This window comes from Lactuca virosa, chromosome 4 (assembly GCF_052849685.1).
Source record: "Lactuca virosa cultivar CGN04683 chromosome 4, Lactuca_virosa_CGN04683_v6, whole genome shotgun sequence".
In the NCBI taxonomy this organism is placed as follows: domain Eukaryota; kingdom Viridiplantae; phylum Streptophyta; class Magnoliopsida; order Asterales; family Asteraceae; genus Lactuca; species Lactuca virosa.
Genome location: NC_136429.1, coordinates 65,529,743 through 65,551,501, shown reverse-complemented (window position 1 = coordinate 65,551,501; position 21,759 = coordinate 65,529,743). Strand labels below are relative to the sequence as shown.

At 33.5% G+C, this 21,759-nt stretch overlaps 2 protein-coding genes across 2 annotated transcripts; both read left to right on the top strand.

Moving 5' to 3' along the window:
• The first annotated feature begins 2,553 nt into the window (after positions 1–2,553).
• On the top strand, positions 2,554–4,574 carry LOC145105027 (Ribosomal RNA processing Brix domain protein). The gene is made up of 6 exons (XM_079042167.1): positions 2,554–2,708; positions 3,124–3,199; positions 3,291–3,494; positions 3,564–3,809; positions 3,888–4,130; positions 4,223–4,574. Exons 2-6 carry the CDS (start codon positions 3,131–3,133, stop codon positions 4,460–4,462), a joined length of 1,002 nt encoding a protein of 333 aa, XP_078898293.1. The 5' UTR covers positions 2,554–2,708; positions 3,124–3,130; the 3' UTR covers positions 4,463–4,574.
• A 5,388-nt stretch (positions 4,575–9,962) lies between these two features.
• On the top strand, positions 9,963–12,929 carry LOC145105023 (alpha/beta-Hydrolases superfamily protein). Its single transcript, XM_079042163.1, has 10 exons — positions 9,963–10,313; positions 10,841–10,977; positions 11,062–11,235; positions 11,328–11,564; positions 11,666–11,766; positions 11,843–11,915; positions 12,002–12,070; positions 12,168–12,275; positions 12,373–12,498; positions 12,574–12,929. Exons 1-10 carry the CDS (start codon positions 9,986–9,988, stop codon positions 12,766–12,768), a joined length of 1,548 nt encoding a protein of 515 aa, XP_078898289.1. The 5' UTR covers positions 9,963–9,985; the 3' UTR covers positions 12,769–12,929.
• The last annotated feature ends 8,830 nt before the right edge of the window (positions 12,930–21,759 follow it).

Sequence of the window (21,759 nt, the reverse complement as noted above, 5' to 3'; positions counted from 1 at the left end):
GTTTAGAGCAAAATATAATATACAAATGCCAACTAATAAATGCATTTTTATAAGTTCAATACATTTGCTTGACAAAACAAACAAATCAATTCAAAATGTAGAATGAGACATAAATTGACTAGAATGAGACATAAATTGAGTTGAGACATAAATTGACTAGAATGAGACATAAATTGAGTTGACCTAAATTTTAATATTTATGAAGAAAAGCAGTTGTTTAGTTTGAAACATATGTAATGTGTATGTACACATATATGTGTGATGTATGTGGAAGAAATGTTAAAATAGGATCCCCATAGGAGGAGGCTAGCTCGCTAGGTAATTATTTTACGCCAAAAGTGAATATAAGACCGTTAAGTATACAACCTTACATATAGAACATATTAAAACTACGTAATTTTGATTAAATCTTATATAAAAATAAATGACTATTCAATGTCTACATTTTCTTCTAATATATCTCCAAAATATGTCTTCTTCCTTCATTCACTCCACTATTTTCCGTCACTTCTTATCGTATTATTGTATTATTGTTTTTTATGATGCAAAAGCTATTACGTCGAGAAGAAATTAAATAGAAAATTATGAAAGGCCATGAGTCACAAAGAATTTGTAGATAGGTCTGATATACCCAATTGTGTATGAAAATATATATTAAATATGAAGACGGTTGAAATGATTTTGAGTTCATGGGAGCATATGTTTGCTAATGGAAAAAAAGTGATTTTTTATTAAATTGTCAAGTTAATAAAGAAGTAAACTATTAATATAGGAATTTTAAACAACAATGAAAGTGATTTAATTGAGTTTTATTGAAACGGTTTAGTTTTAACAGATTATTCACCAAGCCCTTACATCACATGTATGCTTTTTTTGGCTAGAGATTTTTGGGGGCCCGTAACAAATAGTACATAAAAGGAAAAGTGAATGTAAAAATAAAAAAAAACAAACTTGATGTTAGCAAGATTTGAACTTGAGCCCTTTTTCAAAAAGAAAACTTTAGCCTGCGCCTTTGTCCAACTTAGTCATCGCAACTTTTGATTAAATATGTGAACTGTAATGATAATATACTCGTTCCTTTATAGGTGCATAATAATAATAAAAAGTTTTTTTTATATTAATACGAAAAAATCTAGTAGTTGCCGGTGCAACCCCGTGCACCACTATAGATCCGCCCCTGCATCGGCTACGAGTCGGAAAGGAACCTAGGCAGTCGGCCTAGGCCATAGCGAACAACAACAAACAAATCCATCGACGTTAGCGGTGGCAGCATCACACGCAAGTTGGTTTCTCGGCGGTCTTCGATGTCTCTGGTCGTAGAAAACGTCGTTGGTGACCTTGCTGATCGGAAAACGGGAGTGAAGGGTGGTAACAGTTGAACGATGGAGGAAGGAGAGGTGGCGACTGAAGTATAAGTGGCTAGGGTTAGGGTTGCAAGGTGACAGGTTTATAAGTCCCGTCCCTTATCAAACTTCTATCCATATTGACAATATTAGTCCCTCCTTATCCCATTTTCTTTCAAATCAAATACTAATGTTACCAAACGACCCTTCCTATATAAAACCCTTTTCAACTTATGTCCATAATTTACCATTTAGTCCCTGCCTCCAAGAATCTATTCAATATAAGTCCAAATGATACCAAACACCCCCTGACTACTGAAAATCTTTACAAAATAAGTCCCGAAATTACACTTTAACCCCCGGGGATTCAATTTTTGTCATTTGGCTTTCCGAAACCACCACCCTGCTAATTATTATTTAATTTTGGGCTATAATAATATTAAATAATAATAATATTACTTATCGGGGTTCCAGGTTTATTATTTAATTATTCTATTTTAAACGAGATGTTACAGAGAAAGAGAGAGAGAGAGAGAGAGAGAGAGGTACGCGGTGGTGACGGTGGTGAAGGGATATTGGCAATAAACATCAAATGATGTAGTTCGGGTTTCAAAATGGGACCATTGCTTCTAAAAAACAAGAACATACTGTGCAACATCCTTGCCGACAAGGAGGCCAAGTCGGCAAAGAGGCCAATCCGCATGTGGATATGATATAATTGATTCGAACAATAACATGTTATTATTGACTATAAAAAAAGTTTGAGTATACGTACTAAAGTAGTGTTTGTTATCTAGTAATCCATGAGGAAATAAAATGAAATATTATGTTTGGATAAAAAATTCATGTTTGATCACAATAAGTGAAGGAAATTAATCATTTTTTATGGAACATGATCATGATGGATTTAGTTTTTCTATTTTTTTAAAATAAAATAATATATTTAATTATAAGTTATTTTCACTAATATAAACTAAAACTTTAATTACTAATAGTAATATTTTTAGTATAGAACGGTATTTTAAGATATTATGGTTTTCAGTTTTCTTTTTCATTTCCCTTTTGTTAACAATATATATATATATATATATATATATATATATATATATATATATATATATATATATATATATATATATATATATATATATATATATATATATATACTTATTTCACCGTTTTAAGGAATTGCCCATTATACCCCTTAACCTAAACCTTATACAGCGACACACACATACGCCTCCTGCTTCTCTCGATCGTTTGCCTCCTCAAGCAAGCCCTCCCCCCCTGTGAAGCCACCGCCGTTAGCCAATCTCCTCCCCTGTGAAGCCCACCTGCCGGATACCGTCGCAACCAACAGCTAAGGTTCGTTTTTGTCCAATTTTTCCTGCCGTCGAGCCCTCCCTGATGTCGATTTTTTTCCTAGCTTTCACTCTTCCTTCTTTTCCCTGGTTTCTGTTAGATTTCTTTGTTGGTTCTATCAGTTGATGCATCACAAACTCATAAGAGCTGTAAAATAGAACGTGTGAAATGCGAATGAAATACCGAGGAGTTATATTCTATAACAATTTTTCTGTTCAATTGTTCATTATGTGAGTTTGAAGGATTTCAACCTCCAATTTTTCTGTTATGTAACAGTTTGCTTGCATATGTGTTTGTGCTTCAATTTTCAATTGAACCTAGATGTTATTCTTAAGATGCTTATATGATAACTGGAACAATTTGAAGGTGTATGTTGATCTTAAGTTATTCAATCCGTTCATGTTTTACCTTGTCACAGGTATATCATGTTGCGTATAAAAACCCCTAAATCCTTGAGAGCCAAGAGGGAGCTGGAGAAACGTGCTCCAAGACTGGTAATTCTCCAAACTTTTGTTTCTTATCTTTTACTAAAAGAATCAAATAGTTTGTTAATGAAATTTAACACCTAACTATGTATTTATGCAGGTGGAATTTGGGAAAAAGACACTCTTACTACATGGAACAAAAACAAGCAATGTCCTAAATGCTGTATTGACAGAAATCTATCATCTTAAAAAGGACAATGCTGTGAAATACAGCAGAAGAAACGATAACATCAGACCTTTTGAGAGTGGGGGTGAAACTTCACTTGAGTTCTACTCACTCAAAACTGATTGCAGCCTGTTTGTGGTAAGTTTACAATTTAAAATCTTTTTTTTTTCAAACACTTCTTTTATCTTTTTTTTTTCCACTTTGCAGTATGGTTCACATTCAAAGAAGAGGCCTGACAATCTTGTGATAGGAAGAACATATGATCACCACATTTATGACCTTGTGGAACTTGGAGTTGAAAATTTCAAAAGCATGGCATCATTTTCATATGACAAAAGAATAGCCCCATTAATAGGATCAAAACCCTTTTTTGCATTTATTGGAGAAGGATTCGAGAACAATGATGAGCTTAAGCATCTTAAGGAGGTTTTGCTTGACTTGTTCAGAGGACAGGTATGTCTTGTCTTTTTTACTTATTTGCCCTTTCTTTTCTTTATACTACTATGTATTTATTTTCATATATTATTGTAGGTTGTGAAGAACCTAAATCTTGCTGGATTAGATCGTGTGTATGTTTGTACAGCAGTTTCTCCTACTAAAGTGTTGTTTACACATTGTGCTTTGAGGCTAAAAAAGTCAGGGAATATTGTTCCTAAGATGGAGTTGGTTGAAGTGGGCCCCTCAATGGATTTGGTAGTTAGAAGACACAGGCGACCTGATGAAAGTTTAAGGAAAGAGGCCATGAAAATTGCTCCTGAGTTAACAAAGAAGAAGGTTGGTTAAGTTGTAACACTTGTGATGAAAACTGCAACAATGTGTATTGTATTTGAAAGTTTATGGTTTGATTTTGTTTGTGATAATTTCAGGAGAAGAATGTGAGCAAAGATCCAATCGAGGGCAAAATTGGAAAGATTTATGTTCCAGATCAACAGGTTGGAAATGCGTCTTTACCCTTTAAGCCAAAGGGGGTGAAAAGGGAGAGGAGGGAAGCTAAGGAGGCCAAAGTGGAAAAGAAGCAAAAGGAGTCTGAAGGGAAAGAAGGGAAAGAAAGCATTAAGCATTCAGAAAAGAAGCGAAAGAAGCAGAAAGATGATGATTCAGCTTGATAATGGTTTTAATTTAAGGGTTATGCTTTATATTAACAGTTTTGTGTTTTTGTTTCTTTTTTTGGATGAGATGGTTTTTCATTATATTTAGTCAAAGTTTTGTTGTTGATTATGCATTTATGCTATATCTTTTAGTTTGCACTAGATGAAATGATTTGTCAGTTTTGCTGTTTTGCTAATGGATGGTTAATTTCGTATAAGTTGAATGTTACAAAACACAGATGAACAAAATGACATCAAAATCATAAACTAACAACACTTGAATATGAATCATTTCACCAATTTGACAAACTCCGTGGAATCACCTGAAACTTGAAGATTTAGGAGATCTTTCTACATTTGCACTCTTCTTTTCAAACTTAACAGGATATTGCAGAAATGTTTCGTCTAAATGTTTCCTTATTGGTTGCTCACAGTTTTGCTGTTTGGCGAACAACTTGTCCAAGGTTGTTGTGTCATTCTCCTCATTGTCCATTGTGGTCCGTTTTTCTTTTCTTCTATCTTTGTAGTTTTTGTTAGATTGTTCTTCTGAAGTAGTTTGGGACTCCTATCGTCTGCTATCCCTTTTATGTGCATTATTGTTGGCAACAATTTCAAATTGCGGTTTTCGGTATACGGTCTTTTTGATAACCTTGTTGATGTTGGTCATTTCATTGCGTTTTGTATTGCTCATGAAGGTTATTTGTTTTCTTTGTGAATGCATTTCTCAGTATTGTTAGATGGATGATGCCAATGTTGCTATCTGGTCTTCCGAATGCGTGGTAGCACATAGGTGGTTTTATTGTCTAATGCACAATCTGGAAGGCAAACTGCAAGAGGTAGACAAATAATATGTTACAAAGCGATACCGAGGGATGGACCCCGATATTGCTCTTCGATGCCTAAGTCAGATGTTGATTAGGAACGTAGTAAAGTTGTTAGACATGAGAAAGTTTTCCCCTTTTCCTATGGTGATGCTCGGCTTTTATAGGCGTTTGAGGGTGCATCTGTCCATGGTTCTACCCGGTTTCTTGCATGGTCCGGGTTGAGACAGCTATAAGGCATGTACATCGTTATACTTGTTTATTATAAAGATTTGTATATTTGCACTTTTCCGGGATATGCTTAAAATTTTTTGTAGGTTTTTACCCGTTGTGTGTTGTAGATCTGAACTATAATACATGTTCATGTGGGAAGTAGCTCAGTCTCAGTATATCGTGTGATCATGCTATTGCGACATCATGTCATTCGAACATCCATGAATTAGCCAATATGATTCAGATATATTATCGGGCTGATGTGTTTCAGACTACCTACCACACACAAACCATGCACCATCTTCTTTCTCCATCTGAATGGGAATAGGGATGTCAAAAAGTCCCGTGGGACCCCGATCCCGTGGGGGCCCCGTTCCGTTTGGGGGTATTTTCTGAAAAAAAATCGGGGATGGGAGCGGGGTCAGCAGCATCATGGTTAACCCCCGTTTTAATTTCGGGGGCGGGGGTAGGGATTGGCAGTCCCGTCCCGAAACCCCCATGGGGACCCCGTTAATAAATTATATATATTTACATATATTAATTATATAAATATAATAAACAATAGAATTATTTTTACATACTAAAATTCAACCAAAACATGTTTTTAAGATGTTTGTAACATGTAAAATTATTCTATAAATAACTATTTGTTACCCAAAAAATAGTTTTTTTAGCCTAAACAAGAACTTCTTTTAGCCTTAATAAGGTAACCTAAAATCAATCGGGGGCGGAGGAACGGAGGCGGGGGCTGGGGAATAGGAGAATTTTAGGGGCGGGGGCGGGGGATGCAATCACCGTCCCGTTTGCCCCCGTTGACATCCCTAAATGGGAAATACCAAACCCTTTGATGGTTGTTTTATGCCTATGTAATTGCAATTAATTATGTGAATCCGGAATGATATTCCAAAAAACAAACAAACATTACATATTATATAGATTAACTAATAAGTGTTACATAAACTTAGTTGATAAACATAAAGCTTACAACTTGTACACAACAATACCAAAAAAGAAAATCCAACTACAAATTAACGTTATCTTCAAGTGCAAATTTTTGGTTTCAAGCTTCTTCTTCGATCGAACTAAGTTACAAATTATCAATGAATTATTGTCTTTTGCTTCGTCAACCCAACAGATAAACCCAAACTGTGGTCCCTAAAAATTTAATATCAAACACGTGACGTATATTATGTAAATTATTATTAATTCAAAGTAAAAGTAATGAAATTATAACACATATACCTCTTTAGGACAAGCGTAAAATAGCCATCCAGGGTTATTGCTAGTCATTGATGTCCTTATAATACTTTGAGCGCCACAATTGCATGTTTGATTTATGAGAAATGAATTTTTAGTAGTAAATTTAACAAGGTATCGAGTTTGGAACACTTGAATTCAATTATATAATGGCATTTTTAGAGGGCACTACAGTCTCATAGGGTGTACTATGTGTAGTCATTCCGAATAGTAAACTTGTAATAGATTCCTAACACACGGAGTCAATGACACATATTCCGGACATGCATTCCGGAGCACATTCCGGACGCATATTTCAGACCCTCATTACGGACATTACATTTCACCTTTAATATGCAACTAATTATGTTTATAATCGATTTTTGGAGTGATTAATGAAAGATTTTATTATTGCCCTAATATTTGTTAGATGTTACAAAGATAGAAAAAACATAATTTATAACTACCATAACCTTATTAAACATAAAAATAACAAAATACATAATTTAAAAATACGAGACATCTTTTAAAATATCCCAAGCATGCCCGTATGGAAAATCAACCTTGTTATTTTTGTATCTATATTCCACCTTTTCCAGCTGTAAAATTACTTGTTCATCTTCATCAATTAATTCGTTGTTGAGCTTGTGATAAATTTTTATAAAATTCTTCACCTTTGACAATATGTCTACAAACTTAGCATTCACTTCTTCTTCAGTTCGATATTGTGGAACATCTAACTCAAAGTGAAACAAAATTTTCAATTGTGCACATCACGATCCGTACATTAGATGTGGCAGCATGAGGAAAACCATATTATCCTCAATTACCCAATACAAAACGAGTGTGATCTCTTCCTGTATAGTCCACGACTGGGGTTGATTTACTATCATTCCAGACTTCTAAAAGTTTTACAATTCTGGAGTTCTAAAGGTTTTACAATTTCAGTCTCTTGTTTATAATGGTTCATGTTGGATTCCGAACTGACATTCTGAAAGTCATATCAATCATTCATGTATAGTCAAATCAGTTATATATGTCATATATTCCTGACGAATATGAGTCACGGACGCATATTCCGGACACGCATTTCGAACGTGGCATTTCGGAGACGTAGATTACGGACATCGCATTCCAGACACTTATTCCAGACATGACATTTCATACTATTAATATGTACCTACCATGCATCGTAAACATATACATAAGTTGAGAATGAGTTCATCTGAGTTTGGTGGGTTTGGTGTTTAACATTGTGAAAAAGAAGATTACCATGTTTGTTTAGATATTAACTCGTTTCCGGAAGGCCCAGATTTCCCACCACCGGATAAAATGCCTAATGGCATCTTTCAAGCTATGAAGGCCGTTGAACAAGCAAACGAAAGGGATTCTGAAACAAGCCAGACACTAGATCAATGTGCAAACGATCTAGCGAAACACATAAACGAAAAAATGGGTTGCTGAAGTTATGAAAAAGGTCATAGAAGCTAAGAAGTGGATTCAACATGCAAATGCAAAGATTGATAAGCTTCATGTTGAACGAGACCGTCAAACATATGTTGTTAGAATTAGAGGATATTTTATTGACTGCGAACAAAATATGTATCCCTTACAATTTCCTAATTTTTGGAAACCAATATAAGTATGTATTAGGATTTGTAACGATCTTTGTACTAATGTGAATGAAAAACATTGTCGTTTTAGATAACCCTACCATTTTGTTTACATATTTAAGTTTCAAAAGTCATTACAATATTAAAATTTTATATTACATTTCCAATATAACCGGAAACTTGCATCTGATGCAAGCTAGCGATGTCTACATGATTTTCAAACAATTCCATGTAGATTTTAATTAGGCTAAACCCATTATTTGTCAATTGGACTCAGTCTTCTATTGTTGGAGTTGTCATACATGCTTCTTCGATGAGGTCCATTGTGTTCACAAACTGTCGTATATCTTCAGATATCGTGATGAGGACCATTTGCATATTATACACTGCTAGTTTTCTCTGCTCCTCGGCCGCAGAAGGCGGTAAGATTTACAGTATCACCATTCGTTGTTTCGCACGTTGATAATCACCGTCACGAATGAACTTTAATGCAATCGTATCAACAAGACATCGTTGTCCTTCTTCAAGACGTAGTATATCATATTCTGTTGGTAACTCATCCTCATTGATCTAGTCACTGAATGTTGGAGACTGAATATTTTTAAATATATTAACATACACATTAAAAACATGGACTTGCATAAACATATCTAACAATAAAACCAACATGCTGAAACATAACCATCAAAATATAATGACATTGCAATTAGTTTATAATAATTGGTTTGTCTGAACTTGCTCCGGTCCCATTTTTTGGAATTCTATCTGCTTTCAATTTAAGCTTTAAAAACAATTATGATTTCTTTCTTAATTTTATAGGTGTCTTTGCTGGTTTATTTATTTATTTTATAATTTCTAAATCAACATCCTGGTTTGTTATCTACAAAAAAATAATTCCAACAACATTTTAATGCATATTACCATAAAAACCAACCATTTTAACAAAATTATAATCATTTTTACCTTTACTGGGTGTAATTTTGAAAGCTACTGTAAATGGAATAAAACCTTTTCTTCTGTAAAACCCAGTTTTTTAATAACATCCATGCAAACTCGTCTTTGGACTAATAGAGGTTATTAAACAATGTCAGCCACAAAAAAAAATTAATAATCAATTATCATTCTGACTTCTCGTTCCAGAACATCATTCTAGGCCAAGTTCTTCGTATTCCGGAACATCATTTCGGACCAAGATCTTCGTATTCCGGACCTAAAGAACCTTTCCAGATTTTCTAGAAACATAGTTACGGACTAAAAAAAAACGGTTCTAAACACACTATAAGATACTTACATGCACCTCATACATGTAAAACAAAAAAACATACAAATATTGGATATTTCAGACTCGTCCTTCGTATTCCGGAGTGTTCATCGCATTTCAAAATACGTCTATTTGTTTCAAAACTCAAATGTAAGTAATTTAAAGAGTAGAACTCACTTGGTTTGACGAATCCATGCGGGTCCGAAAATGTAGGTAAAACGAACTTCGGAGTTGGAGAATTCGGAACGCATATGTTTTAGAACGGTGGTCATTCTACAAAAAAAATTATTATTGTTAATAGGGGTTAGTTTACTTAATTTCCAAAAGAAAAAAAAAAAAAATCAGGAATTATCTATAACAAATAATCACGTGGATCGCGGCACCTCGTAACAACGCGATGCGATCACTATACTTCACCGTACAAGTACAACTCTTCCTTCGTTACCCTCCTCCATCTCTACCAACGCCAACGACTTCCCCCAAACAAACGCTCTACTTCCGGTCCCTCCGCAGATCGATTTCAGGCGTCACCGCCACCCCCACCACCACCGCCACCATGGACCAAAACTTAATCAAAAAGACTTCATCGCCGGCGGAACACATCGCGGGACCATGGTACTCCGTCCCGGAACTCCGTCTTCGCGACCATCACTTCACTGTCCCACTCGATTATTCTCTATCTCAATCCCCTAAAATCTCGGTTTTTGCTCGGGAGGCAGTTTCCGGTAAATCATTAACTTCCACTTTCATTCCGGAATTATTTTGTACAAATTATGAGTTCTAGTTACCACTGAATCATTATACTCATCACTTCAATGCCAAGACTTTTGCGGTCAAAGGCAATTCATTGCAATGCAAAGTGATGTGGACTCTTCTGACTAATTTAATATCAACATTGCTGGATATCGAGTTTGTTTTATCAAATTATTTAGATTCACTGTCATCTAGACTATTATGTTGAAAATTAACCCGTTTGATCGCAAGATGGATGGGCCGATTTTCTATTTTGAATTTAAGAAAGTACTTATTCTTTCGTATTATCATAATTCTGTTCCCATGATTTGGATCAAGATCTGATGGAAAACTACACAGATAAAGGGACTTATTAAGGTACAATCATTGAAGAAATTGGAGAGACTTATTAACATTAACATACAAAATAAAATTGAACTAATTTATGAGTGACAATAAACTCATAAGTTTATACATAAAAAAGTTGTTGAAAATGGAGTTAAATTTTCATGTGGTGCAGTTGGAAAGGAAGATCAAGCTCTGCCATACCTGTTATACCTACAAGGTGGACCAGGTTTTGAGTCACCAAGGCCAACTGAGTCAAGTGGGTGGTTGAGTAAAGCATGCGAAGAACATCGCGTTATTCTTTTGGATCAGGCATGTTTCCATTTTTACCCTTGCCCTGTTCTTTTATTAATCATTACTATCTCTTTTTCATCTTTTGATTTTCTTAAATTGCAGAGAGGAACAGGTTTGTCAACTCCTCTAACAACATCATCTATGCTACAATTCAAATCTCCACAAGAATTGGTTGATTACTTGAAGTATTTCCGGGCTGATAATATTGTGAATGATGCTGAATTTATTAGAAAACATCTTGTCCCCGATGCTGCTCCTTGGAAGCTCTTGGGCCAGGTATGAAAAGACGAAAATACCCTTTTACTTCCTATTAACAGATTATATTGGCAAATGGCAAATGACACCACACCTCTTTGTTTTGTTAATAGAGTTTTGGTGGTTTTTGTGGAGTGACATATCTAAGTTTTGCACCACAAGGGCTAAAACAAGTCTTTTTGACTGGTGGGATTCCACCAATTAAAGATGGATGCACAGCTGAAACTGTGTATAAAGCTTGCATTGACCCTATTGTCCTCCAAAATGAAAAATATTACAAAAGATACCCTCAGGATATCCAGATCATTCGTGATGTTGTCATCCATTTGGCAGAGTCCGAAGGAGGCGGGGTAAGGGTATTTTCGTAAATAAAAAAAAACTTTGAATCTTGATTATCTAAAATATAACTAATCTCTTTTCACCTTCACTGTGTGTTTTGTGTGTGTAAAAGGTTCCTCTTCCATCTGGTGGTATATTAACCCCGCGGGGCCTACAACTCCTTGGCCTTACAGGCTTAGGTGCTAGCACAGGCTTCGAGCGTTTGCACTACTTGTATGTTTGACTATTAATCAAATATCTAAAAGACTAAAATGCCCCCATCATATTATTGTTTTTGTTTTATTTATAGGTTTGAAAGAGTGTGGGATCCGGTAATAGTTCCAGGGTCAAAGAAGCAAATAAGCTATTACTTCTTAAATTCTGTAAGACAAATTTTCCCTCTTTACATATTATGTATAATGACAGAATTGCCCCTACAAAAACCTTAACATCACTTTATACAATACAGTTTGAGAGGTGGCTATCTTTCGATACAAATCCACTATACGCCCTTTTGCATGAATCCATATATTGTCAGGTAATCTACTCTTTTCAATTTCATCATAAAATAAACTCAAAAAATAAATAAAATTTAATTCCCATTAAATTTAATCTTATTTATTATAAATTGAAAGGGAGCTGCATCACAATGGGCTGCTCACAGAGTAAGACTTGAACATGAAAGTAAACTTGATGCAGTAAAAGCCGCTAAAGAAAACCGCCCTGTTTTGCTCACAGGAGAGGTAAATTTTCCAATTAAATTTTTAATTAAAAAAGTGAAAATGTTTTATTTATATTTAAATAATAATAATAATAATAATAATAATAATAATAATGCAGATGGTGTTCCCATGGATGTTTGATGAAATTCATGCATTGAGGCCATTTAAGGAAGCAGCAAATTTGTTGGCTGAGAAAAAAGATTGGCCTCCTTTGTATAACAAAACAGCATTGAATAATAACAAGGTGTGTTTTAATTATATCACGTCCATAAAAAAAATATAATAAACATATTCTTAATCGTTTAATTTTTTTTAATAGGTGCCTGTTGCTGCTGCGGTTTATTATGAAGATATGTTTGTTAATTTTAATGTGGCAATGGAAACGAGTAAAGAGATTGAGGGAATAAGGTTATGGGTAACTAATGAATACATGCATTCGGGTCTTCGTGATGGAGCAACTCATGTTTTGGATCATTTGATGGGTTTGTTAAATGGCAAGAAGCCACTTTTTTGACATTGTGACTATATTTAAAAGTTAAATAGTTTTTTTTTGATGTTTGAGGATTTATATTGTTATATTTTTATGTTTGATAGTTCTGGTAGTGTCTTGTTAAATGCTACGGGAGTTAGTTTTTGGATTTGGAGCATTTTATTTAGTTTTTGGGTTTATATTAACTTTTTGGATATACTAATTTAAATATTAAACAACTTTATGTGTGCAATATTTTGAACTTTAATATATTTTTATTCTCATATCCAAAAATCTGTTTCCGCTACTACTCATGGTAAATGTAAATCATGCATCAACCCACCAACAACAATATGATCACCACTAAGATTCATATGAAAATAATTAGTTGGTTTATGATGAAATTATAAGTGTTTTGTTATTGAACATAAATGTTATTGGAACTTTATGGTAAAGGTAAATCATGCATCAACTCAGCAAAGATATGAACACCACTAAGATTCATATGAAAATAATTAGTTGGTTTATTATGAAATTCATAAGTGTTCTGTTATTGGACATCAATTCTATTGAACTTTATATTAGTTTCTAGATTCATTTTATATAACTGTGCACTAGTAAATCTGGATTGTGTGGTTTATCGTATGAAATTTATGGAAAATAAATTAAAAAAATACATAAAAATGTTGTTAATTACGGCTCTAAGGACATCTAGTAATCAAAACAAGTTTTTTAGAAATTACTTCCGACATGTCGAAAAAGTAATTGTCTTTCTAAAATAAAAATAAATTACTTTTGTCAACCACATGCCATCACCAAAAGTAATAATCAATTTTTTATTTTATGTCAATGACAAAATAGTGTCATATGGTTTGCAACTATGTGTCTACGTGTGTTATTCTATTAGTTTTTTATTTTATATTTTATTATTTTTTATTTTTTTATTCATTATTATTTTTTTATCACGCCTTTCTCTGGACGTTCTTCCGCACCACCTCCATTAATTTCTTTTCAATTGCAATCCATTCATTGTCGATTTTTTTTTTCTGATTCTATCAATTTCAATTGTGTCGATTTCACAAAATCAAATGTGCCGATTGTATCACAAAATCAAATGTGTTGATTTCAAATGTGTCGATTGTATCAATTTCAACTGCGACACCACCTTCGGTCCTCCACGTTCTTTTGCAACACCATCTCCACGTTCGCTGCGGCCGACGCCTCAAGCACAACCATCGACCTCCGCCGCTCCTAAGCCAACGCCTTCAACCAGCGCCTTCAACCACACTTCAGGTACATGTATTTCTCGGATTTGTTTTCAGAAATCGGATGATCTTTTAATTTCTTTGTTTTTTTTTTTTTTTGAAAAGTTGGATTTATGTATATCAGTATGTTGGTACTTCTCGAAATCAGACCTAAAATTTGATGTCTGCTTTTGTTCTTAGATTGAGTATTTAATTTGTCACATTTTATGTTGGATTCTTGCTCAGACATCTCCTATGTAGGAGTGTTCAAGGATGGAAAATGTTGGGGGTAATGATGTGAAAATGGTGTTAAAAGGAAAATATGACATAAAGGTTGCCAATGGTGAAATGGTTTCATGTACATCAATCCTTGCTTTTGTTGCAAACAGTACATACATTGTCACTAGCTTCACACTTGTAAAGCTTAGAATCTTTTGTCATCTTGCCCTTTTCTAACCACTATAAATGTGATATTTGAAAGGTATTTTGGTTATAGGTGCTAGATATCCAAAATGGTATCATTGGAATGAATTCTGGAAAAACAACTTTGTGTATTTAAACATTCAGGATTTTGCAATTAGAATGAATTCATGTAAGAAGAGAGGGGGAAATGTCGATTGTAGCATTGAGATTCAACTTGCATTGGTTGAAGAGAATGATAAGATCAAAAGTTGTTATTGATGACTTGAAGGTATGGCAACCACATATTGTTCAAGATGTAATGAAATGAAATGTTGTATTCTTATAATTTATTATAGTTAGAGATGTAATTTATGTTTCAATTTAGGGATATTGAGTTTGAATATTTGTTTAAAAACTTTTGTTTAGTAAAAGGCATAGAAAATAACAACGTACTTTGCTTTTTTTTTTTTTTTTTTTTTACAATATAAACAATATATAGCAATGGGTATGTCAAATAATTGTAAAAATGTTTAGTCAAATCTTTAGATGTTAAAGTTTGATGTGTTAAATTGTTGTAATTATTTAGATTTTTTTAAAGTACATTGTTGTAATAGAACAAAAGGGTAGTATGGTCACTTTCATCATTCAGCATAGTCGGTCAGATACATAATAAAACATCCAAGTTACAGTCAGAGCTAGACTCGGTTAGAATTCTGACTCAGTCAGCTTCTGACTTATTCAGATCTTACTCAATCAGCAACTATCAAACAACCCCTTAGTCAGATTTTGAATATATGTAAAAGACCATAATCGTACCACATAAGTTTCAGTTTAATTTATTTTGGGTTGTTTGATTCGATTAACTAAATAAACTAGATAAAGTTTCAATTTAAGATTTTTTTCATGGATAAAATGGATATGGGATAAACCAATAAACGCATAATTTGTACCATAATTAACTAAATAAACTAGATAAAGTTTCAATTTAAGATTTTTTTCATAGATAAAACGGATATGGGATAAACCAATAAACGCATAATTTGTACCATTATTTTAAGAGAGGTTAAATATCCTCCTATAAAATCTTCATATTTTTCTTCATATTCACTGGATTATGATAAATGTCGTAATCAAAAGATAAGATGAGAAAAAAGAATTAGTGAATTATAACTACCAATCAACGAATACGTAGGAGGATGAAATAAAAGATAAAGTATGAATCGGTTTTTTTTTTTAATATTAGAATCACATCAAATAACTTAGATAGTAGATTCCATAGGTGCTTTGACACTAATGACTTGCAAAATAAATTCCATAAATATAAAAATATTAATTTAACTGCTTTAAACAATCCATTCTAGACAAAACTTATTTAATTACTACAAAATTGCAAAAATGGTCTGGTTGGCAAATTTATATGTTTTTGGTCCAAAACGAAATGTTGGTGCACCACTGATTTAAAATTGGATCTTTCTATTGTTTTTGGTCCCTGTACATTTAAAATGAAAGTTATGCCCTTATAATTTATATTTTTTCTTTTCTTTAATTGTTGAAATATATAAACTAATTTAATTTATATCTTTTTAACTTAAAACAAAAAAATAAAAACAAATAACCCATTCCCCACTCTTATCTTAAAGAAGCCCTTCATCATCGGCTCCACCTTCATCACCGATATCTGGAACCACCGTCATCAGCAACTATTCTCGCCAGAGTTTACCTATATCGCAACCACCACCACCTTTTCCAGAGACCTGGTTGCTAGACTCCCCACCCCACTACCACCACCATTTTCCAGCATCGATACCGCCGGAAACCTTCACGCCCCACCAATCTATTCGTACATTAGGGAAAGAGTGATGAATTGGGTCAACAGAGACAGCAGGGGAATTTAAACCCAAATCGAATCACCCACCAAACATGGAGCCTTCGGTGATGGGAGATCGATTGTAGAAGATGATAAAAAAAATTAGGTCAAGACCTCTTCTTTACCCACCATCAGCCGACTGCCACAACCAACTCTGTCTGCAACCACCATTAAATCGAAGACCATCACAACTTCCCCAACTCCATCTCCAACGACAAGCAATTGATTCAAGTCTTACTCTCAGTCGTTCTCTACTCCATTACGTACCCTACCACTCCAAGATCATTCCTCTAAAATCTATTGAACCCCTCGCTCTCTCTCCTCTACACCACTACCGACTTTTAATTTTGGTTCCTGAAACAAGATTGGAAATGATTTTTGGATTCGATTTTAGAGGAGAACTTGAAATAGGGACTTCAGTTTTTGGATTTGATTTGGGGATTTAAGTTTGTTTGGGGCAGCACCATCTTGAAGGCATATGAGATGGAGGTCTCAGAGATGAGGAACCGAAAAATGTCCTCCATCATAAAAGGGTGGTCCGATGAAGCTAGTGTTCCAGAAGGTATGGTGGTGGTGTTGTGGGTTTGATTTTATTTTGGTGGTGGAGGTTCCGGTTGGGAGGATGACATACAGAAAAAAGAAGAGAGAGAGAGAGAGAGAGAGAGAGAGAGAGAGAGAGAGAGAGAGAGAGTGTGCGTTTGTGTGTGTGGGGTTATTTTGTTTTTGTTTTTCATTTTATTATAAGAATAAGAAAATAAATTAAATAAACTAAAATATAATTATTTAAGGGGCATATTAGACAATTTAGGTGGGATGCCGACCCAAAACACAAGAAAATACACCATATGGACCAAAACCACACAAGGTATCTAAAATTGGACCAGTGGTGCACCACCATTTCGTTTTGTACTAAACGCACATAAATTTGTCAAACACATAGACAATTTTTGCAATTTTGTCTTTAATTATTTTGGTGGGACCTATATATACATTTATTATTTCTAGCATATTAAAAAACTTAATAAAAAAGCTTACTTATTGTGGAGGTAATTTGAACTTTTTATTTTGGGAGATGATTTGTACACAACAATTTTTCTTCATACATAACAATTGGTGCTTTAAAATGTTGTACTGTACAACTCTATAATGCATAAATTGTTGTGTATGACAAAAATTTGTTGTTTACGAATCATTTCTCTTTTATTTTGTTGAGGTGACATTATATTTTGTAGAGACATTAAAAAGTTTTGCTTGGATGTTCTGAAGTCATTATTAATCATTTAAGAAATTCGAATTATCTATAAACCAAATAATCCGAACAAATAACCCAGATCTTATGTGGTTTGGATGAGTCTTTTGTTTTTGTTTTTTTGTTTTTTTGTTTTTTTGTTTGTTTGTTTTTTGTTTTTTTCCTAGACACTTTTATTTGTTACTACTATCTAGTGAATACACATCCATTGTAGCCACAGTACCATAGTGACAATCCTCCTCGATGCGGAGATTTAGAGACTACTAATTTTCTTTTAGAGATACAATTGTCCTCTCTAAAAGTTTATGTTTCTTTTAATGTGTGCATTCATGATATGAAGTGAAGTGGTTACCATTTGGTAGTGAATATTATCCTGCACCAAAAGGTTTTTAAGATCAAATTAAACATCAAAATCAAATACGTACGCATCATTAATTAGTTCCAGTCAAACCTTCTTGCTGCTAACCATATGTTATTAGTAGAAAACAACCTTCTAAATAACATCAATGCTCACCTTAACATAAATATGTTCTTTTTTTTTTTTACAATGAAAATGAGCTTTATTTATAAACAACAACAGTGATGAGTTTCAAAACTCCGACCCATACACACACCTCCTCCGGCGAATCCTTGAGCCTTGCACGCGGTTTCACATACTTCATCTGTATGGCAACGTACGGATACACAAACAAGTCCACCCTTTTCCGGCAAGGACACTGCCCAAGTTATGATAAAAAAATGTATATATTATCAAAATCATGTTCTTATTTGGATAAAAAAAATTCCAAGATTATTTTTGAACTATTTCACAAAATTTGATTTTTGAACAATTTACGTATATCAATCTTTGAACTTAGATGCTTTGTTTTTATTTGGTTTTGAACTTATGACTACAATGAATTATATAAAAGAATAACAAAGGATAATAATAAGCGTGAGAAATATTACATATAGGTTTTACAATATAAATATCCTAAAATATATTTTATTTAGCGCCCTCGTGTTTTAGCTAGAAATGGATGGGAAATATATTTTACCGGATGCTTTGGTATGCATGATGTTGATTGCAACAAGAAGACCGAAAACAAACATGAATTTAGTGTTCATGTCTTTGTATTTTAAATCTTTTGTTGAAGAATTGTGTTTGAGCTACCTACAATAGGAGATCATTTATATACATGAGCATTTTTTCTTTTCTTTAAATAACCATTAAATACCATTTACTTTACCATTATATTTGGTAGTAGTTGTATTGCTATTTTTGGTTTTACCACAAATATTTGTATTAATTTAATTTTACTCCCTTCATCTAGTTCATTCATGTATTTCGAGATGTTTATATAATAATGGTTTGTTTTGTGTATGTCACTGTTACAGATTAACATGTGTATATAGAGCACTTACACATGTTTTATCAAGTGCCAACATGCAAAATTATTTTTCAAATCTCTATTTTCCTTCTATAAAAGAAGGAAGGATTACAAGATGCTTAATGATTCTAGTGATGACTGATGAATTTTTTTTGCTTCATTTACAAGCAAAGTTGGTTGTTATAATTATTATAGGATGAACGTATATGTAAGTTTAGATAGGAATTTCAAAATTTTAGTGGCCAAAGTAGAAAAAGAAAAGGTAGAAGGTAGAAATTGATATTTATATGATTATGCAGGGTGCATTTTGCACTTAGCCACTTCACTACAAGAGTATTCAAGTATTTGGCAACAAATAATTAAATGTACAACAATATAATATAGAGCAATTGATAGGCCAAATATAATATAGAGCTGTCAAATATAATATAGAGCTATTTATAGGTTATAAATGCTTTTTAGTCTAGTGGTAAAGAATATTCTTTTAATTAAGAGGTAATGGTTTTAAGATTAGTTAGAAACATAAGTGATGTTAATTTTGGGTAAATTATTTGGTCGTTCCAAAAATAGCCTTTAAATCCATTTTTTAAAATATAAAAGTTTATTTATATATAAAAGTTTATTTATGCTACAATAGCATTCGACTTCGCTAATTAGTAATCAAGATTAAAAATAGAAAAATTATCAATTTACAAATAATTAGGAGGGAACCTCCATATGATTCCAAAGTGTTTTGCAACAAACTAATATGTCCTACATTATGTAGCTAAGTCCCTCGTTAATCTATTGTTGTTGGCTTAGCCACGGATTTATGACAGAAAGTGCCCTTATTGATCCTTATTCTAGTATGTAAAAAAAATAAAATTAAGCCTTCTTTACGATACTTGTAACACCCGCGGATTCGGGCTAATCAATTAAGATATAATAAGCGTTAAAAATGATTTTTTGATAGAAGATTATTTAGGATAAATAATCTTAACCAAAATTATAATATACATGTCACAAGGATTCCGTACATATAAAGAACGCTGAAATTCGACTTCGTATGAAAAAGTTGTGCTTCTTCGAAGTGTCACGATTAAACTGACACAACTCTTCGTATCGTAAAAAGTAAAATTTTAATAAAATACTTTTTAGCATTAGTGATCTAAACGAAATTTGTAGTAGTCGTCAAACCGAGAGTGTGCATATAGAGAACATCTAAATCTGACTTCATTAGAGGAAGTTATGATTTTTCAAAGATTCAGCGTAACAGTATACAACTCAAAAATCGAATTTTAGATCGATCGAATTTTAGCCAAAACAATCTAAATGAGAATTGAAGCTCTCGTTAACAGAAGTTCAACGATATAAAGCAGTCGAAAACGGACGTCGGATGACAAAATTATGAAATTTTAACGGACTTAACAGTTTAAGCCTGTTAAATATATAACTTTATAAATAAATTCAAAATTAGCCGACAGAGTCAAAATCTAAACAAAAGTTGTAGATCACGTCGATAGCTACGCGTGGATAAAAAGAACGTAAAAAACGGAGCTCGTATGCAAAAGTTATGAATTTTACAAGATAATTAATTTTCGGCAAATGAGGGCACGACACATGTCGCGATTTGGCACACGACCTTCCTCCTCACGGATTGCCACCAGATGATGACACGTGGCTCCCCAATATGCCCATCGTACTACTCCGTGGGCAGCCTATAAATAGAAGACGAATTTCACTCTTTTCTTCACCCTCTTCATCCAATCTCTTCCAAAACCCTCCCAAGGTCCCTAACCCTTGTTCTAGTACTTCCTAAGGGTTAGTAGCGAAGCCCCGGAGCGTCAGAAAGCCCCGAGAAATAGAGCTTTCGGTTTAGAAGTTCTGCCCGCGCAAAGTCCGGTTTCTCGCTAAAAAACATGCAAGTTGAGTTATGCTTACTGTCCTTTAAGTATAACTTATGTTTAAGTTCATTATCGTTATTATGAACCTATAAACAAGACTTATCAGTGATTCCAAGTCATTATTTTGATTGATCTACTTATGGGATGAAGACAAGGATAGATTTAGTGAGGTGTTTAAACTGGGCTTTCCAAACAGTATACTTTGTATACCAAACGGACCCTACCTCCGATATGATCTTACTTGGTTGTCCCTTATCAGCTATAGATCAATAGACTTTGAATTAATGATGAATCTAGACTAATAATTAGTCGCAAGAAATATTTGACTAAAATTTAGTGATAATGATACTAGGTTACGTCAAAGGAAAAGACAATTGGTAGAAGCTAAGCTCTGTCTGAGTTTCGTGTCATCACTTTAACAAGTGAGTGCATAGTTACTTTCATCTTACACATAGATATGAAGTATTTAAGATAATTACATGCTATATGTGCCTATTATATGTGTTCATGATATTTATGCTATATGAACGATTTATACATGTTTTACTTGATTTAAACTGCGTATGTATTTTTATACCTATAAATATATTGGGTAAAGATGGGTAGATTAAAGATGATATAGACGATGAGAGATGAACGATAATATAGAAGATGAGAGATAAAATATATAATAGATGATGAGAGGCCTTGAATTTAAAGATGACATCATCTATCAGAGTATAGATGACAATCACATACTATTCTAGACAGTCCAGTGGTACGCTAGCAGTCTCGTAACCTATAGGTGTTTGTGACCCATGTGTTCATCAGATGTACTCTAAAAACCCATTGACATGTATTGTGGGTGGACTCCCTAAAATAATACCGTCAATAAAGAATATGATCCCTAGGATAAATCCTTAGGAATAAATATAGAAGAAAACCTAGTGACAAGTATCATGGAGGAATCCCTGAACTAGTACTGTCAGCATAGATGATCCTTATGGTAGATCCTTAAGAATAAAGAAGATAATGGGGATGG

Bases quoted from the DNA above. Each gene is read 5' to 3' on its own strand.
- LOC145105027 (XM_079042167.1), top strand. From the start codon at position 3,131: ATGTTGCGTATAAAAACCCCTAAATCCTTGAGAGCCAAGAGGGAGCTG. The intron at 3,495-3,563 runs GTAAGTTTACAA...TCCACTTTGCAG, and splicing joins CTGATTGCAGCCTGTTTGTG to TATGGTTCACATTCAAAGAA. The intron at 4,131-4,222 runs GTTGGTTAAGTT...TGATAATTTCAG, and splicing joins CTGAGTTAACAAAGAAGAAG to GAGAAGAATGTGAGCAAAGA.
- LOC145105023 (XM_079042163.1), top strand. From the start codon at position 9,986: ATGCGATCACTATACTTCACCGTACAAGTACAACTCTTCCTTCGTTAC. The intron at 11,565-11,665 runs GTAAGGGTATTT...TGTGTGTAAAAG, and splicing joins CAGAGTCCGAAGGAGGCGGG to GTTCCTCTTCCATCTGGTGG. The intron at 12,276-12,372 runs GTAAATTTTCCA...ATAATAATGCAG, and splicing joins CTGTTTTGCTCACAGGAGAG to ATGGTGTTCCCATGGATGTT.